Source organism: Varroa jacobsoni, unplaced genomic scaffold (assembly GCF_002532875.2).
Source record: "Varroa jacobsoni isolate VJ856 unplaced genomic scaffold, vjacob_1.0 scaffold_111, whole genome shotgun sequence".
NCBI classification, from domain to species: Eukaryota; Metazoa; Arthropoda; class Arachnida; order Mesostigmata; family Varroidae; genus Varroa; species Varroa jacobsoni.
The window spans coordinates 116384-136929 of record NW_019213013.1 but is presented as its reverse complement, the minus strand read 5'-3'; the positions used below and the strand labels follow the sequence as shown (position 1 = coordinate 136929).

The window sequence follows — 20546 nt, the reverse complement described above, 5'->3', positions numbered from 1 at the left end:
GTACTTATTTTAGTTACTCGAATCGGATAAGTGTGGCACTAACAAACAAGTATAACGAATTCTGCTAAATTCGAATTCGGAAGACACTGAAACAACCGTCATCTAAAAACGTACACAGTCGAAAACTACATACGATATCGAAACTCTATGTAAACAGATAAAGTTAATTTTTATTGAAAGTTAGGACTACATCCCCATGGTATGAGCCCTTCTTAACTATACATCAAGCCTACACTAGTAAACTAGTATTATAGTTCCCGATATGCTCTTTCTGGAAACACCGTTCCCAAATTCAATGTTACACATCGCAAACAAGCTAACGTAAGACGTAGTGAACTTTAATACATTAGCTCAACATTAATACAACACTAATACAATATTTAGGCAATTCAACAAAATGTACTACGTAAACTAAGGTTTAATTTAAAAGCATCCGCGCGTCAGTTTCTATGCCAACAAATAACAAGGACACCACAACAAAAAAGCTTTTAAACTGTTGATGTAATGTGAATGCCTACTTGCAATTTCATGACATACATATTTAAAAATGTACATGATGCTCCTGTTTGAACTAAGCGGACTCTCAATTTAAAGAAACATGGTAGCGTATACGAAACGTATACCAGTTACGTGGGCGCCTTCTGTGTACCATATATAGACTGTATAGGAAAGTGCGTATGTTTAAAGAAAGAGGAACGTTAATAACTGCGCCTAGGCCAGGCAGCAAGAATCGCCTCCGACTCAGAACCATATAAAGATTAGCATGAAGTTATATAGTATAAAGGTGTTCATACTATCACAGTACTGTACGCTTCCACGTCTTTTTTTAAATAAAAATAGTTAATTTATTTTAGCATCTATTCTATCATGCTAAAGAATGACCCGTTGGCGGAGACCTGCTCCGTTTTACCCGTTAGATTATCGTGCCAGCCTGACAATGACAACGAAGTAGAAGACGGAAAAATGCCCATTAAAAATATTACAACACTTGGGAGAATATACTGGCTTGAATATGCTGGGATATAATTGCATCAGCCCGCAGAAATTTAGATGGGAACGAATACTCCACATGGGTTGTTGGGCAGAACATCTTTTATGTGTATGGCATGAACTTTTATTAATCACCTGCTATTTACTTATTAAACTTATCCCTTCTGCAACGCACAGACTGTATCAGTTCAGTGTCCCAAAATCAGAGTCTGTTATTCTAGATATTGTGAATCCATCGCTGTAAAAGAATATACCTAATAACTTGCTTTAGTGCGCTCACAAATCGCGCTAAATATGTGAAGCTCCATTAACAATCAATAAACCATATTTGGCGCCAAAACAAGATGGCGACCGCCACGCAGGTGGCTTGTGATCACTGACTTCGAATGGGTCCGACCGATGTTTGTCTTTTGCGTGGGCTACGTGCCGTGACCCCAGTCAAAACCCGTTTTGCCAAAATACACCAAGTGTTTTATGCTCATTTTGTGTTTGTGCTGTTCTGCGCGTCAGCAAAACGTTCATTAATTTGGCGAGTGGCTCTTACAAGAAAAACTGTCCCCTCTGTGAATTCTCTTCGGCCCTAGACGACGTGTTAGTGTTATAATGAAGCGCGCCTACCCTGGCGCTACTGAGAGCGGCGCCGATTGTGAACAAGTTCTTCCCGTAAATGTTGTGGGCAATAATTGCGGCGGCGGCGGCAGCGCTAGTGTGGCAGCAGCTATCGTTGCCGGTAGGCCTTCACATACGGTTGCTCTGACGGCCGGCAACACCAATTTGGTAGTAGTTTCTACATCTGGGACTAACCTTGTCCATACGACAGACGTGGGTATCCATTCCGGGAATGAGCAGCAGTCCATAAAGGTGGCCAAATTAGCAAAGGCTAGCACAGAACCCGAGTCGACCGGTGAACTCGCGGGTCTCGACCAGCTTGAGCTTACGGTAACGGAGACTGGTACAGGCGAAGATGTCGGCGGAGCGGAGCAGGCAGAAGAGGTTCTGTTAGTGGAGGCGATACAGTCTGGAGGGGATCTTATAGCAGTGCCTGCTGGAACAGTTGTTGACGATACGGGGGCGACAGTCGCGGGGGTTTTAGGAGATGTCACAGCTACTGTAACGACAGCGGCTTCGGAGACGGTAGCAACTGAAACCGTCGTTGTTCAAGTTGCTGCTCCTCATAGCATCGTGAATAATACTAACGAAGGTCAGACGAATATTGAGGGTGGTAAGGAATGACTAGTTTTGCGTCAAACACAATTGGCAAACGATTGACACAAATATATTGAGATTGACACAAATAACATCTATCAGTCGCAACCATCATGTAAATGCGATCGATTACAAGGTTGGCGTTGGTCTTCGGGTTCGAACAAAAAAAAACCATAGGGCCTTTGTTTCTACGCCAGATTCATCAAGTTATGTACTTGTATTTGTTTTACAGTACTAAAAATCCTATTTGTTTCGTAGCGCGACAGTTTTGTTGCAGCATAGACTTGCTCTAAAATGATGAAGTTCACTATGCTCTTAGTATTTTACAGAGCGGTATACAAAATTATGTTCAAAAATGCGTTGTAAAGTAGCCTCGAAATCGGTATAAGGTTGCGGTAACATCGTTGTTTTGTGTTAGCGTTCCCGAACTATACGTGGATTTATACATATTTAGTTAACAACGAAAATATCAAATGAAATCCATTTCACACCAAGGTATTTTAGTAGTATGCCCCTTGATGTTTACGATATTCCCGGTACTCTTGTTCGGTTTAATGTTGATTTTCTAAAAACCGCATCAAAGGTGAACAGACAAACCACGTCGGCCACTTAATTAGACACTGCATTAGTGCCAGTTGTGGGCCCTAGCTAACTTCACACGTTTCATTTCTTACTGTCGTTAAGTCACTTACCCATAACTTTTTGCTGACCCTATTAGGGTCAACATTCATGAGTATTCGTCACCACTAATATATAATCTCAGTCTGTCTCTTTCTATCAAGCGCTGTTTACATACTTGGCACCCCTAGCTTTAAATGCATAAACCTGCTACTCCATATCAAAAAACACACGAATTAGCATAGCATAATTTGCACAAAAAAGTTCTACTAGAAAGCAAACGAGAGTGTAGCTATTGACTGAACCACTTTCGCAAAGTGGCACGGCCATTTAAATAATGTAGTTGGTTATGGTAGTACTGTAGTTGAAACTTTCGTTGAACCTTTTTAAACCCCTTTCACATAATGGTTCTCGTCTTGTTGAAGAGTGTGGCGTAGGATCTCGTGTGTTGTAATACGAATAATTATTACGAATTTTATATCCAATGGTATTTTTCGACAGGAGTACCTTTTGTTGTCCGTTGTTAATTTTGCCGATAGGCCCAAGCTGAAAGTTGTCATTTGTTCATTTCGAAACAGCACTGGTGCTCATGAGCATTTGTATCAAGCTTATTACAGAATTGGTCTGCCGCATGTTTATCCTTTTCTATATTTTTGTGTCAGCAGATGGGGTTACATATGAAACCGTTCAAGGATCTGTTGGCCTGTCCAACGATACCGTAACTGCTGTGGAATGGCCTGGTGAACGTAGTGGTGAAACTGAGGTACCCGTCGGTGGCGATGAAGACGAGGCGCTTTCTGGAGGAACGTCTATTATGGATGACGAATGGCTGGAAGAAGGAGATGGCACCTGGCCTCCGATCTGGACACGCGAAATGTGGCTCGAACGCCGGGCAAAGCACCACTGGCTTTCGGCCCGCGAAAGCCGACTTGGCTGCAGGTTTCGATTCAAAACAGATTGTTCAATACTATAGTTTAGTCACTCGTTAGTTGCGATCAAATACAGAGTAAATGAGAACTCTATGTACCGCCCTACTTCATATTCTTTAGAATATCGAACATATATAGAAATATAATGATTGGGTATAATAGCAAGTGGTGCACTTTTTTCAGGTACTGTCTGCGTGTCAAGTATATGGGTACGAGTGCTGGAGATTCTATAGACGTCTCATCGGAATGGGTCTCATATTCAATAGCGTATAGCGGCGAAACCCGTGAACAACAACTAAAGTCGCTTCGTAATAAAATTCAGCGACACGAGGTATCTAAAGCTCACGTAAAGGCAGAGGAGCTTATTAATAACAATAAAAACAACCTACCGACCCACAGTCAAGTTACGCAAACACTGAATAAACAAGTTCATATGACCGCCCAGGTGTTCAAAGATGTGTACGCGCTGGTTAAAGAAAGCATTGATTTCGAAGTGTACGAAGCAACCTTTCAAGCGAATTTAAAATATAAATCCTATCGAGATTTTGCAATTTATCAAGAATTTGAAGCGGTATCGATAGTTTGGCATATTGCCGAGCAAATAAGATCGCAGCTTGTTCGCCAAGTAATGAGCCACCGGTTTCCTTTGGCCGTTGTCGTTGACCACGTTGAGGGATATCTTACCTCAGCACAGAGCGTCTTTCTGATCTATCTCCGGATTCGCTCAGAGTCGTCAGGTTTACGAAATGTTTTCTGGGACGCGATACCATACCCCTCGACAAACGACCCAAGTATGGGTCCTATGCCCGTTGTATCCCAATCACTACTTGATGGGGGCTTCACAGTGGATTTCCTTAGTCAACACCTGATGTGCTTTGTGACCGACCCGCTCGGCGTACATCTTGGCGCCGGATCAAATCTATGCCATCAGTTGGCGCTTTCATTTGACAAAATTGTGATATGGTATGTGCTTGCATATAGGTTAGAGGAGATGGTTTTAGCGACGATGCGTAAACTCGCAGCACCAAACTATATTGGTCAATTGTACGAGACTCTGTTTGCCCTGACGCAACTGAGCGACCGTAATCTTCAGGAGCTGCTTATTAACACACCTTCAGTACACGATCAGGTGTTGCGGGTGGGTCAGTTGTTTCAGCCAGCTGATGTGGCGTCCACGTTTAAAGCGGTCTCAGCTCTCAGTGAATCGTACGCAATTCTCTATATGTACATGATCCAGGCAGGCAATGATACAACGCGATCCGAAGCGGAGAAACGCAAATATTCATTTGCTAAAGGCCTTATGGAGAGCGAACAGTTTGTTCGAGAGCTTGCCCTTGTTTACGACGTCCTTAAGCTTTTGCACGATACGCGGATGCAAGTTGATTGCACTGATTGCGACATGGCACGAGCTGACTCGGTGCTCGTCCAGGCGATGGAGGGTCTAATGACGTTACGACAGCAGCCTGGCCCATTCGAAACTGCTGCCCTAACTGAGCTGCAACCAGGAGGCTCACGAATGTTCATTAATGTTGGTCCTCTTATTGATAACCCACTTCTGCAGGCGCCAAACCGTGCCGCTTTCATGGACCATATCGTCGAACTATCCCGCGAAAACATGATTTCTATCTCTGGTCTAGCTGAACACCTCGTTGAGAACTTCATCCGCGATCTGCACACGATTAATCTTACAAATTGGCCACCGAATGCACCGGTGACGTTTGCCGACGAATCTGTTCGACGGCTCTGCTCCGTCTTCGAGCTGGAGGATCGTGAAGCCGACATTCGGGAGGCGTTCCGCAATTTTGTACGAACCGGTCGGCAAGCCGGAGCGATCTCGCAAGATATGGTGCTCCTTCAAAATCATGCAAACGTCTTCCCCTGCTCAAGTGAAATGTGTGCCGACGTTGTCGAAAAGATAAACAAATGCAAGCCCGCCAGAGCAGTGGAGAGTATACGGAGTTTGTCGGCATCTCTGTTTGTCCATGTGAACGGCGACAGTATTTTCGTGCCACTCCCGTTGGTGCGAACATGGTGTGTAAAATATCCGCTTGCCACCGAATCAAAGACACCGAAGAAGAAAAAGCCACTGGAGGAAGAAAATTGCGGTGTGACGTCAGCACGAACAGCTAATGAAATCAGCCAGGGACAACAGCAAAGTGAGGAGAGCTTCGTTGCGGTGCTACAGGAGTAAGCTTTTGAAGGATTTTAAAAATACCGAATAAGATTGCCTGTAACGAGTTTAAGTTTGTATACTAAGTGTGTATATAGGACAATACTTTCAATGATCTGATGGATCCCCTTTTATTTCTGACATTTAAATAGGTTCGCCAACCTATCACACTCTTTCTAGTTTATCATGTGCCGGCTTGAATAAAAATTGTCGGCGTATTCGAGTATTCAATTGTAGTTTGGACAAAGCAGGCATAAAATCATGGGTCCTAGACTATATATATATATATAGTCTGCATATATATATGCATATTCGTGTCCTACATTCGCGTTGCACAGCACGCGTTCAGTATGACAGAAAAAACAAGTTAACGGCAATGTATAGCCAGATGAGGTATAGTAGGTACTTTATTATTTTAATGTTTCAAAGTGTATCAAGCCGCCTTTACACGTTTTAATGTGAAAAATTATATCAGTCTTTTTGCACGGGGTAATTAAGAGGCACTTCAGAAGATCTTCTCCTCTGTTCACATTAATCACACGTGATCAGTTTACATTAGCCGCGCCTACAGTTGTGCCAATAAAAAATATCTGTAACAGACGTATGCTTTTATGTTACTTTGTTGAGTTAAAAATACAGTGGCCAGCTTAAATACACCATGATATTACGTGCATGATGCTAAGGAATATCTCAATATATTCAGCTATTAATAAAAAATGACTTTTCTAAAAAAATCATTGTAATTTTGAGTGAATATATTTACACGGACTTCGAAATTGTATAGACGCTCGTCAACAATTCAAAACGAAAAGTAAAATAAGAACAGGAATAATTACTGCCTACTAGTTTAGTTAATCTAAGTAGCGTATTACTATAGAGCTATATAGGTTGAGTATAACTGTAATAAATTCGAACTTTTACACAAGCCGTCAAGTTAATTGGAGTGGAAAAAAACAGTGGGATGAGTACCATGTCCGTTTCAACGAGAGGCATAATTGATAGATGGCGAGCAACTAATTCATTGTAAGGTGCTGTTCGTTTTCCAATATGCCTTTTGTATATCAGCTGTACATGTATTGCTATATTTAACTTGCATCATTAGTATTAACTGTAGGCAGATCATTTATGAGGTGCTTGTAAAATAAATGGTTGTAGTTATCCAAACGTATTTTGGCATTTTCATTTAATACCATAAAAGGTATAAAATGTTGTGTGTCGCAGAATGTTTTCGAGCATATACACTAGGACTATACGGCGCCTGAATTCGATGTAAAAGACTGTTTACAGGTGGCAGTGCCCAACGTACCCATTGAGAAGACATTCGGTAAAAGTCTAAGCCAATAGCGCAGGTCGCGTTAAACAAAAAAAAAAAACAACTGGATTGTGTGACGAGAAAAATGGTTGTCTTGCTTTTTTGATCCAGTGTAATAAGGCTACGGATTATTATATTAATAATTTTCCGTTTCGATTTTTAATACTGTATCTTGTAAGAGTAGCCCAGAAAAAGTAGTTGTTCAATTGTTCTTTCTTATTCCAACCAATAATTTTATTAAGATTATAATGAGCCAACCAAACTGATTTTGAGATAAATTTTTTTACTTCGCACACTGCAGAGATCGTACCTACGATTTAGCCATTTCTGCTGCTTTACGTTTTCTCGATCTTGCGTATTTAACCGCTTTTAGTAATTTAATTTGGAACGTGTAGAGCGAAATTCTTCCCAGAATGTATATGCATGTAGTTTATACTGGAGAGATATCTTCTCTTAATATTACATTGGAAATACGTATCTTCGATTTCTATTTAGATTTCATTCATGCATGAAGTGATCTTTTATTAAAAAAGTAAAAAGATACGAGTGCAAATACCTTTACGAAAAACTTCTTTCTGACGAAAAAAAAAAAGGAAAACGATTTTTGCTTGGTAGGAATGTTTGTCTCCGGACGAGAAAGAGCTGATAACATAAATTTAAGCGCGACTGCTCGCCATCTGAAAAAATGTTTTTCCCGCTTTTCTGCTATACCTAACTTAGCCATAGGCATTGAGTTCCGGATACAGTAGCGGCTGAATAATTTTCCTTGAGCTGCAAGATGTGCATCATTGTTCTTTCTAGTTCACTGTACCGCTAATCTCCTCTACTTACATATAAAGTGCCGTATTGTGAAAAACCTGCATTTTGTTAGTATTTCAATAGACTTAATCTCTCAGAAATTAGCCGTTTGCCTACTAAGTGCAATACCGCGGTAGCACCAATGATTTCACCTGTCAATAACAAAACACGCCCATTACGAATCAGGTTTTCAATGAATTAAAAAAATGAATACGGATCAAAATATGATGTCGTGGGATGTTCATTCGACCATAGACGCGTCATCTGTTAATGTAGTTCAATAGTTTTAATAAATATGTCCATCACAAATTACGTTCATTTTTTTCTTAATTTTTTATCAACTACTAGATAAACATATTTTAAAGGCAATATTTTTGGAGTCGTTCAACACCTACCGTTTTTAGGAATTACCGGCTTTAATTAATATTCTTAATATTTACCTGATATAACCTAGACTGTCGATTTCGGTACTAGATGCATTTCAGGTTGCCAAATATTATCAAGTTATATCCTTAAGTTACGCCTCGACCCTGCTTAGATATCTTGTTAGCTAAATATGTAGGGTAGAAAGGTCATTAATAGTGCCATCTATAAGCGAAGTTTTACGTGAAGTATGTATATATGCACATATAGGAATATTGCTGTGAATAATAAAACAGTTGTCGATAAACTGCGATTTGTTTGGCCTCAAGCAGCTTGTACAAATTTGGGCCGCACTTGCTTAGGAATTAGTATATTACCAACGTTCGCAGTGCGCATTTTTACATTTTTCCGCGCTACCGGGGTATGTTTTCCAACACACGCTACATATTTTTTCCATTCATTGAGAGTTGTCCGCCATGGCAAACAAATAGCTGTGTAGGGTCACCTGACTTATGGTGGTCAATGGCCCCCTGGTTACGCGGTTGCACCTTCTCAGAAATCCCGGCGTTGCTTGTCCAACCTTCACCAGTAACATTAAGCGTGCGGCTCTCTGGACAGTCAAACCCAGCAGTCGAATCACAATTCGAGCACCGTATTTTCTGGCTGTTAGCTGCAGCTGCGTTGAGCAAAAACACTAGGCGAGGAAGAAGCTCCTAGAGCAACCTGTTTTCCGTTGCTAGGGCTTCAACTTTTCCGTGACCGTTCGAATCACACGCTCGACTAAGCCGATGCATCGTGGGTGTCCGAAACCCTTTTAATGTCACCGATGCGGCTCCACCGGAGGTAGTCTGCGACCCGCCGCGATGTAAAGAAGATCGCATTGTCCGTCACGAAAGTGCCGAAGTCCTCGAAAGAGTGCTGCACGGCTTCTGCCGCCCGGATCACGACACCATACGACACCTTCCGCACCGGTACAAGCTGGGTAAAACGGCTGTAATAGTCGACTAAGACCAAGACCAAGAACTTGGAAGACCATACCGCCAGGAAATTTTAAGAAGCTTATTAAGTCTTTTCTAACTTTCTCAAGGCAGGGTTTCGCATCGCGCCTCTTTTGGTCTCAATCTTGCTGCTGCTTACATACATTGGTGGAATGCTGACGGTAACGACCTTAAAGTGTGCCCCATAAGTTTATGGTTGGACTTTCTGTGGTCGGCATTACAACGAAATCCTTCGCGTTGACTACAGCATAGAGCGAGTTTGCGATCAGTACAAAATGCGTAAATTAGCGATAATGCGAGGTCAAGCCCAGGAAGCTCTTCAACTTCCTAGCCGACGGGCAGGCAGAGCTGCCATCATCCAGTTCTTCCCGGGACCCTGATCATCACCTCCTGAGTTGCGGAATGCGTTTCTTTGCTTTCGGCTGCGGGTCCGCGGATTCGATAGTCGCTAGTTTGTTTGCAAGTGAATCATCTGTGTGTCGAGGTTAAGTGATTAGACTGTGTCCTGATCGAGGTAGACAAGATCCATTAGGCACTTCTGTTTATCAGCATCTGGAGAGTTGCATAGCATAGTTCACACGTCATCCTCTGCCTTTTGCAATTTATTGCAGCTAGGAATGAATTGGTAGGTGAATCGCCGATCGTGTGCTGCACAAGATAGGTACGGCCGCACTAACTCATGAGAAGTTCACTGTTTTATTGGCCCATCGATCTCTTCATTCGCTATATTCATTCGGAGCAATCCAATTCTTGATGACGCAATCTTCTAATTACGGGAGCCCCATAGGCAAAGACTAGAATCCCGTAAGCTGCAGTATAATGCTAAAATCATTCTTTCGTAGCTTGTACAGTGCTGCTCCTGGCGGTATAACGTATGAGCGGGCAATTGCCTTTTCATACAAGCTAAAACTTCCTCGTTAAACACGGTTTGTCTAAGATCAGATTATTCGTGGAGGTTGTCGACGACTGGAAACAGCTCTTCGGCCCGTCGTCGCGACAATCATCAGCAGGTCCCGCTGCTCTGCTCTTGGAAATTAAAGCATATAGAATGTATTTGTCAAGCGCCATGTGGTTCAGTTGTGGCAGGTCGAGTGGAGGACTGGCGCTGGGACAGTTTATAGGACTGCCTCAAGCGTAGAGTGTGCTTACAATGCGTCTTCATCGTCTGCATCCAGACGTCTCTTACGAGACGATCCAGCTTGTCGCCGAAGATTATCATTTATCTGGATCAGTTATTTTTTTCATCCGAGATTTGATCCGCTGTCACTGCCAACAAAATGCTTCGAATTGCGAAACTGCTACAGGTGAAATGTCCTTAATCGACCTTAAGCAGCCCCTTAGATAAAGATTTCGACCACAGGGGTTAGAAATTATGATATTTTTAATGTTCGTGGCTCAGTGTATATACTATTATTTCCAGCAATGATTAATATTCGTTGCCTTTCTAGCAGTTCTGCTGATATTTAGCTGAATAAAGCGTCAATCCTATTTCTCTACAGAATTTGCTATACTCTCAGGGACTCAGGTATTAAGTATAAACCTCTACGCGATTGACGAAAAAGTGAAGGGAATTATTTTTAACGCTGTGAGGACTCAGTGACATAATAATGTCACTTGTTGTATGCAACAATTTTTGGTTTTCTTTATCTTCTCCTAAAAAAAATAGAACATTGATTTTTATGCTAGAAACGTTGTCGCTACCGCGGTAGGAAACGAAGCAACGAGTTCGTTAAGGCAAATATAAACTCAACGAACGTTTTCTCCAGAAGGCAGGTGTTTTCGAGGTGATGACATGCTATCGGCTGCAGTAGATTTTGGCACCATGATGCATGCAAATTTATTTACGAACATAAAGGTGGCACGTATAGCAAACTGTTTAAACACAACAAGTAGATATACTTTTTAATACGTCTGTTCCGTCAAGACGAGTTTATATCCCGCTTGTACTCCCACATAATGATACCACTATTAGCATATTGTTACACACTGCATCGAGACTCACAGTTGTTGATTATGTGCTGTAGATAACCATCGTATTAGTACTGCTGAACAGTACACAGTCGTCTTAGTAAACAAGAAATTCTATCTAGATTCAACTGAAAGATTATATTAGTTGTATTGGAAATAGAGGATTATATAAACCTTCCCTAATATGTGTGTAGTTTTATATATTAATGGAGTAACAAAACTAAGTAAAAATACCTGCTGATAACAGACAACAGCTTCCAAATAGATGTCTACATTTGCGTTCGATTTTTTAACGGGACGCAGCGCTGCAATTTCGGCTTAAGGTGTCAGTTATTTTCCTACATAAAATATGGGTCAGTTAACAGGCTTTCTGGGTGCGTAATTCACGTGTATATTTTGGAGGTCTTACTTTGTTGACTGAAAAAAAATCCGAAAGCCTGCGATTTGACAAGGAACATGAGATGGAAAGCTCAATTTAAGGCTGCTACCTGGATTTCTATAAGGCTGCAATTACTTTAGAAGTTCCTGAGCTGAATTAATTTCATTCCACTCTAAGCATTATAATTTTGCGTTGCACTCAGTAATCCATGTTCCTAAATTCGTTGATAATATTGTCTGGAACGTTGTTGGGCTGAGCTCTGCTTGTAAGCAAGTAGGAATTTGTTTTGCTTAGTTTTGTATCTTCCTCGTCCCCACACAGCCCCACTGAATAAACACAGTTTAATTTTAGAGAACGGGGCATCTCATCGTTTTTTTTTGATTGTTTGTTTTTTTCTTTGTTTGATTGTTAGATAAAGTTTTAGTATCGTTTAGATTATGGATGGAAGTTTTAAACATATATATTTTAGGCTTATATATTTAAAGATGGCGCTTTTGTTGTATTTCAAAGCAACGAAATGTCTCTGTCCTCCGCGAAAAGCCACGTTTAGGTCATCTACCCCACATATGCAATAAGACCCATGTCAACTTCGACTATTAAAACCACCATAAATCCTTACTCTTCGAGAATAAGCTTTACCACTGTTTTCAATCCTTTTTAATCTCAATTCTGTATCAAACACCTACGCGTGTGATACTTCCGTATAGAATTATCGCGACGATTGGAAAACAGTTTTAAACACCAGCTCAACCGTTACATCTCTAGACCAAGATTTCAAACCCATTTCAAACTACAACTCTGGCTTTACCAAACAGCAGCAATGGCTTTAAGTCCGTTAAGAATAACAGCGATAGGATTGCGACGAAATCATATCGAAGTGTATAGCACCTTCTCATCGTAAATAGAAATCATGTTACACCAGCGCTTCTTTTTTGTTGCAACAAAGAAAGCTATGGGAACGGTTAGTTTAACCGATGTAAATTCAAACACGTGCGTTCGAAATAGACGAAAAGCGTGTACATTGTACTCACAGGATGTCACAGAAACTACATCAGCTTACGCGAACCACGACCGGCTCGCAGTGATTGTCCGTTTGGCACACCAGCAGCGAGCAGCTTTTTCTAGGGTCGGCATTGATGACGAATATCCGCAACCATAGAAGCATCCATTGCGACATTTCCAGAAATCATACCTTTCCGTAATCACGGAAGCTACGAATATTATGATTAAAAATACTTTTTACTGATAAATTTCGCGATAATATTTCGTAAAACAAGATATGGAGCCGGAGTTACGATGGTGAAATCGGACTACAACAACGACAGCAGCAATTACTGGTGGTATTAGTTTAGTGGCCGCCACTTTAGCATAGAGTCAATGTCAATTTGCTTTCAAAAGCGCCTTGCACTTTAAGTGACCATTCAATCTATGTTTGCTGATCATTTGTGAATGAGTCGCTTGCTTCCTGCTTTGCACGCCGGCTGTAGCAATGTGTATTGGATCATAAATAAATACCCTGCTGCGCAAACAAATTGACATGGATTTCTAAGTATTTGACGCTTAGATGGCCAATATAATACAATGCAGTATTTTCTCTTCTGGTTTTAAACTAGCTGTTAATATATGCAAGTATTAAACAGTCAACATTACAAGGTGCGTATTTGATCAGTCTATTAAGAACATTCGTTAAGACTTCTTCTTTGGTATCAACGTACCCATAAACATGTGCTAGCATTGTAAACTAGAGATATTCTATGATTTCCTCGTACCCGCATTTCTATCCGAAATGGATTCTATTTACTGGACATTAATAAGAAAACCCTTGCATATGCCTGAGATGGTAGAGTGATAATATGTTTGTTTGCTAAAGATAAGGACACAGAGCTAATATAGGTTCGGACCTGGGTGCAGGAACATGAATCTTCCGAATGCTCGCATTGAACTTTTACGAATGATAATAAAACACTTTTGTCCTTTCATCGACTGCAGTATCACGATAGGACGCCTTTATCAAACAAAGCTAATTGCGGAACCGTTTGGAACAGACGCAATGTCTCTTCCATCCGCTGGACAGGAAGGAACGTTTACAAAGGGCCTGCGATGCCCTTGAAAGAGCCGATCTTTCGTATTGCAACACGTATTGATTTACACACCGTTGATTACATCACAGGCACGATGCTTGGTCGGAGTGGAGCAGATTTTCGGCCCCACAAGAAAGTGTGGTGTTTGATTCTCAGATAAAGGTTGATACATCTGTGATATGTTTTACGAAGCAAAATAGATTATAAGCAGTAATGAGTGTCTTTAATAAGCTTTAGACAGCTATATATTATATTATTTAATTGATTAGTGCGCTAATTGAAATAAGGTAAGCTTATTGGGCCAGAATAAGTTCTTCACCTACATCTAATAATCACCAATATCCTTTCCTATTTTTCTAAAGGCCATATCGCTAATTACATTGAAAAAATAGTAATAGCAATAATATCTTCGTGCGGTAAGCATAAACAAACGATTTTAAGGATGTATTTTTTTAAAACTTTTGTACCTAAACATAAACTTGCTTCGGTATCGTACTCCCCACTTGTTATTGTTGTTTTTTTTTTTGCTTCGTTACATTTATACGTATTTTGAAATAGTAACGAGATAAATAACCAAAGGTAACCTATAATAACTTTTATCAAGTATTGGCATTTCCAAGCAGCAACTTCACCTTAACTATTGTTCAGTCGTTATCAGTTACGTGTTATAGATTTTTTTTGGTCATATTGTTAACTTTTTTAAAAGAAAAAAGACTGAAGTGACGGCTGGATGAATCGTTGGCAAGAGGTTGCCGTCGAAAGCAGCTGATTTGAAGGCAACGCTTCACACGACTGCATTCGCCCCAATATCGGGCTCTATACGTCCCATTTCAGCCTTCGAATATTCGTGTGGACAATGGCGATATCCACAGATAATCACAACCGGGAACAAAAAAACACTTATCCGCTTAACTGAAAAAATTACCACGTATAATGATAAGCCCAATGTAATGAGACACAACCATCATATGAATTCCTCATATAAATATATATAGTTAAGATACATCAAAGTAATCTTTCGAGTTGCATATATAAAACGTATCCAGTTCTTAGAGGATTGTGGTGCCTCTTTCTCCAATCGAAAAATTTGTGATTTGTCTCCTTTTGTAGGTGTAGCACACCTACTTCGGGGCTCTTCACATGATTTTGTTACAGCTTGCAGGTTCTAAAATAAGGCAACATTTAGGTGTTAGGGTCTTCCCTAAAACTCGAAAACGCCCGCAAGTGCAATATATCTGTCCGGCTATTGATAGATACAAACTTTACGTTTGAACCCATTGAGTGGCAAAGGGCGAGCGGGTTTATGCCAGTTGCATCCGGTAACCATTTTCTCTATCTAGGTCGTGTTATACCTATTTACTATTCCCACTACTATAAACAGAAGATGCTGCACTGTCTTATTATATGTAATTAATGATATATAAATACAGGTGTTATAAGTGCGTTTTTCACCATCTTTTTTTCACGGCTGCATATACCTAGTACGTCTCCTTTGTTTGGGTCTATATATTCACCTGGTTGTGTGTGATTGGTTGAAATAGGTCGCGAGCACCAAATGTATCTAGGTAAGTGTGTTTTATCCTATTCCTTACATCCTCACAAGCTCATTGCTCATCTTTCTTCATTCATGTACGCAGACCATCCGAAATCTTCCATTCTGGCTGAATTCATTCGATGGTTGCCGGCCATAGTTGTGAATACCGCTACCTCTGTTTTCTTAAGAGGAGCGAATGCGACCAGCCTCAACCAAGTATTACAAGCGAGAAGCCTTCCTACCGGTAGTCTTTTCCTTCACGTTCGTAGATCTGTTTCTCGGTAATTGGAAATGGCGAGTCTCAGTTCAGTTTAGCTGACAGTTCCGCTGGCTGAATGGGATAAAGCGAAAGTGACTTGGCTAGGTCTCCTGCTAACGGGCAGATTCTCCCAACAAAATCTTCCCGCTGCTGCGAGGGGGATGTCCACGGAAGCCCCATATCGTAGTTCCCTTGCACACTTCTTTTCGGCCCCTACAATCCCCAAAGCGAACTTATGATTTTAAAGGTATATTTCTTTATGCCAGCCTTTGTGGCTTACCCATTGGCCACCCCTTAGCGGGTAGCCCTCTGGTGGGTGTAGCTGTTGGTTGGGTCGTCGGTCGACACGAGTGAACTATTTCGGCATCGGTGGCGCTTGTTGGTGGTTGCTAAAATTAACTGATTAAAGTAAAACCTCCTATGTCTACTGGCGCCTCTCTTATCCTCAAGCTTACGTGCTTATTCCCCAGCCATTGCGGAACCGATCCCTGGTAGCAAGCCATGTCTTCCCTTAGCCAGGTTATCAACTAACGAAAGAGCTCCACAAGAGCACTTTTCTTCTTGGACGAATGCTCTGTCTTCCCACAACGATGAGCAGCCGCTCCGGCTGTCCTTGCGGCTGCGCCCAGCATCAACCCCCACGTCTCCTTAGCCCCCAAAGCTAAGCGTGAACGGACTCGGTCGCCTGTTCTCAAATCGTTGGGGGCTTGACCAAGTACCGAAATAGATGTTGGTCGACGATGGTATGGCTGTAGGCATTTCCACTGGCCGTCGTTTCCGCTGCGGCGGCAGCAGCAACACTCGCTACGGTCTGGGGAAGATAGTAAGGCGTTTTGCGCAAGCAATGTCGACATTCACCGATTCATCTTAACCGAGCGTCCTAAGCATAGGGAAGTACGCAGTATAGCATTCAGGCTGGCCCACGCCGAATCCTGATCTCCGCTCAAATGTTTGGCTTTTTGAGTAGACTTGGTCGTTTATTGAGCTAAACGTCACTGTATGCTTACCTATGCAATTCTTAGATGCATAGATGTAGCTACACTAAATATGAAAATCTTTTTTATCATAATAGAGTCCTAAACGAACTGCAACGAAAATTCGGAAAAACTATCTGGTGCAACATTTTCAAATAGATTAATTAGAGGTTTGATGTGTGTAAGTCTTATACCAGAGACAATAATTATATTAATTGCTTTTTCCTAATGTCCAATGCTTTGCAAGTATCTGTGTTTGGATTGTGTGATATTTCTACATGAATAGGATTCTGCGTTCGATCACTATCTCCCCCATATATATATATCACATTTATTATTTTTGAAATGACAAAATAAAGAATAAAGTAAAATATTTATTCTACATCGTTAACTATTGTAAAAAAAAAAAAGAAAAAAAGCGACACAGCTGAACGTTTATTGAATATTTATTAAACTGACAAATCGTACGCATCGCCTTTGGTTCAACAGAAATGGTGCTTATACAGGACCCTGACTTAACCACAAAATAAGAAGAGGCTGTTCAACGTTATATGTTCAGTCGTCTCAGGCCTTTCCTCCGCGCATGCACCGCGCCAAAGCCCCTGAGAATTTTTGCACCACGTCGGTCAGCCCTGGTTGGTTGGTCAGATCGCTCGCGTGATTTGAGGTAACGAGATGGCGTGACGACCCCCTAAAGCGCCAAATCATCACCAACTTTTCGACGGCGTGTGTCAAATTTTCAGAGCAAGCATCACCTCCTGTACTCATGCATCTTCTCGTTCGACAGAGATCTCTACCTCTATCTCATTCCGAGTTTTGATTCATTTGGCAAGTTGCTAACTCTCATCTCAGTCGCTCGTCAGATCCCGCAGTGCTCGGATCGAGCTCCTCTCGGCTTTCGGAACCTCCATCAGTCCCTTCAGATGAACTACTCATATCCTCTGTTGGCTATGCCGTATCGTCGGTCTACCAGGTAGGTGCTTCCTGGCTTCTATTGAGTTTCTGCTTTCCATAGCTCCGGATTATGATCATACAAAGATACATATACATACACATATTTGACTATGGTCGTCAGAATTATTAATATTGTGAAACGTATAGCTTTGGCATTGCATTGATATTGTTCAAAAAAGATTATTTTCACCACGAGCCTTACATCCTAAGCGTATATATTGTTCAGAGACAAAACAGCAAACGATTCGGTCATATCGTAAGTAATCTCCCGGGACGCATACCATGCTACAATATTAAAACCTATGTATGGTATGTTGTTCAAGATAGCCTCCCTTTGCAACTGGTATAGTTATCATGCATGTTTTTTTTTGGAAAGTGATTTATTTTTACTGGCACTTAGCTCGCTCAAAAGCGTTGACCAGATAGAGATCCGTCTTGAACGGCGGTCTGCCTGTCTGCGATCCTGTTACAGCAGCGGCTTCCTTCTTTCTCAGCCCGCTGAATAACCCTTTCTGTTGGTACGCGCTGGTTGTTGATAGTCGTTGGCGTCCGCGGTTTGTAGCCGGTACTGTAGGCATGAAGCGTCGGCGTGCAATCGCCCCCTCCTCTCTAGTTTTGTCGGCCCTGTGCCCCCTACGGCCGACACCACAGATTCCAGCGGCCCGCGCAGTGATCCTAGGTGCTTTTAGTGCTAGCGATCCGGCTTACAGGCCCCGCTTGCCGTATGACGGAGCTATCCCAGCATCCCTCGTTGTTTAGCGTGCTGACAAAGGAAACGAAAAAAGGCTGCGTCGGTCTACTTCTGACAACGGACAATAAGCACACGTTCCGGTTTCGTTCAGTTATTAATATCCTACATTTTGGATTTCTGATATTCGATGGTGATCGACTTAGGAGTAGCACCATGCTAAACTCTCAAGTCCAGTGTTTCAAGTGCGTTTTTATTGTGCCGTACGATATATTAAGACAGGTTAGTAACGCATTTCGCTCTGTCCTAAACAGGTTAATATTAGAGTTATCTAATACAGAAATTTTCCAAGCTAACTTAACGTCACATTCACATCGGCTAGTTCACTCTCTCGGCTTTTCCAGTAAAGATGCCAGGCCACACTAGCTCGCGCGCCAGCGCTATGATGCTAAATCATTATATATGAGTTAAGGCGCGAGTGCCCCCCACATCAGCTGTCACTCAGCAAACGATTCGCGCCGGAATGATGCCAAATAAATTGTTTCTATAGGCTCCACGGCGACAGTTCAGCCTCGGGACTATTTTTTAATCTTTACCCTGTCCATAATTATGTGCCAAGACTGAAGGCATTTTAAACCAAGGAAAGCGCGCGCATATGAGGAAACGCACGAATCGCATAGAGTGTCCGATTGTTTTCGACTGTTACACACCTTTGCGAGGCACGCACGCAATGCAGAAAACCTGCTTCGCGTACTTTCGTATTCCTCTCGGAAAACCGGACCGTTCATCTTCTGACAGCAGCGACGGCGCCTGCTGAAGATATGGTAGTTGCGTCTATTTATGCTGTGGCACCATGTGCTGCATCGTCAATAATCTGCCTGATGATCGCATATTGTAGGAACACTCTCAACCTAAACAGGTATCTTGCTTTTTTGCCGTTCGCGTCCGTGCCGAGATGTAATGCCTAAACGAATATCCGATCAAAAGATAATTTATGTGAACCTTGATGTCCGAAGTTACTGAGGAGCCATGGTTAAAAAAAAACGATGTTATTACTTGGTAGTCCATTGCGTCAACACGCAAACGAAGGCAAGAAGAAAGTTCTTTTCAATCAACAAAGAAGCAGAGCTAGAAAAACGCTGCTCCACGAGACTGAAGTAGGTTTATTCGCGCGTAATTATAAGCTGACTGTTTCGTTTGTGTGGGTGACAGGGTTGAGTATTTAGAAAAAGAGTCGACTGAATCAATTGCTTTGAAAAAGTCTACAACCACACGCGACGCGTAAACTTCTATCGAGATTCAAACCACTTGGCCATACTAACGGTTACTGCCCCTCTGAAAGTGGATCAGCAACAGCCACAGTGCACCGTGCGTTTAATTCATAGTCCAACATATTGACGGGCCGCATATAGAGTCGCTCGGCACTCAAAAGACACCCTTTGACTACCGACAATCAAACCTATCCGGACAATCAGTTCAATAGGTACTAAACCAACCACGAAACATAAGTGCTGCTCATATTAGACTTTATTATTATTATATCACAACGCGAAGAGCCAGTGCTCGCACGAAGGCCTGTTTCCAAATAACCTGTACTTTGTTGCTACTCCGGACGGCTAAACGGGGTGTGACAACAATGATTTCGCTACTTATCGCTCGAGGCGGACAGCGTAATCTATAATCAGCTCGTTTGTTTAGCTAGAAAAATCGCAGCTTACCAGTTGGCGTACCCGCAGACGGCTAACGCTTACAGAGGCTGCGAGCTGAACTGGTAAGGGTACACATTACATGCTGTTTGTGTACATTTTGTCATCGTCGGCCGCACGGTCAGCGGCGGCCGATAGTCACTGACCCGCGTTGATGTCTGTGCATTTTCTAGAAAATGAACGGTCACTTACTGCCGCTATAGATAATAGCGCAATATAGTAAATAGCTTCGGTGTCATTGCCAGCTCTTCACACGAAACGAACTTCTCGCTTATAGCAACAAAACTCTCGTGCTGCTTAACCATCGGCCTGGTCTGATCGATGATATTAGGTGTTGTTGAGTCGCTGATTTACGTCCCATACGATTTCTTGATCCCTTAACAATGGTGACATTTCTATCTGCGTCATTGTCACACGTTTCGATATTAAACCGAGAAAATATTGTATGCATCGCTCTTCATCATGTTAATTTATTTACATTTTCCTGTTGGATATTCTTAGCCAGTGCGTGGTGGACTTGATTCATAGTCACACACAGCGGCGGGACCTTCTAACGCCGCCAAGGAGGGCACATATGTGGGCCCCCGCGATATTCAGGCTGAACCCGACTTGATACAAA

General features: G+C 41.9%; 1 protein-coding gene and 1 long non-coding RNA gene across 3 annotated transcripts; one reads left to right on the top strand and one right to left on the bottom strand.

Annotated features, from left to right (window-relative positions):
- Positions 1 to 114: 114 nt before the first annotated feature.
- Positions 115 to 7081, top strand: LOC111266092 (E3 SUMO-protein ligase KIAA1586). Of its 2 annotated transcripts, none has more exons than XM_022843278.2 (3): positions 115 to 2191; positions 3480 to 3753; positions 3927 to 7081. In XM_022843278.2, exons 1-3 carry the CDS (start codon positions 1594 to 1596, stop codon positions 5932 to 5934), a joined length of 2880 nt encoding a protein of 959 aa, XP_022699013.1. In that variant the 5' UTR covers positions 115 to 1593; the 3' UTR covers positions 5935 to 7081. The 2 variants fall into 2 exon arrangements, with proteins under 2 accessions (XP_022699013.1, XP_022699003.1); XM_022843268.2 differs by having other exon boundaries at positions 115 to 2212.
- A 9924-nt stretch (positions 7082 to 17005) lies between these two features.
- LOC147753907 (uncharacterized) lies at positions 17006 to 19647 on the bottom strand. Its single transcript, XR_015313255.1, has 3 exons — positions 19544 to 19647; positions 18932 to 19185; positions 17006 to 18296 (listed from the first exon to the last, which is right to left on the bottom strand). It is a non-coding gene; the product is annotated as an uncharacterized LOC147753907 (long non-coding RNA).
- Positions 19648 to 20546: the final 899 nt, after the last annotated feature.

Excerpts from the sequence above, each read along its gene's own strand:
- LOC111266092 (XM_022843268.2), top strand. The coding sequence starts at position 1,594 with ATGAAGCGCGCCTACCCTGGCGCTACTGAGAGCGGCGCCGATTGTGAA. Across the intron at positions 2,213-3,479 it reads TCAGACGAATATTGAGGGTG|ATGGGGTTACATATGAAACC; the intron begins GTAAGGAATGAC and ends TTGTGTCAGCAG. Across the intron at positions 3,754-3,926 it reads GAAAGCCGACTTGGCTGCAG|GTACTGTCTGCGTGTCAAGT; the intron begins GTTTCGATTCAA and ends CACTTTTTTCAG.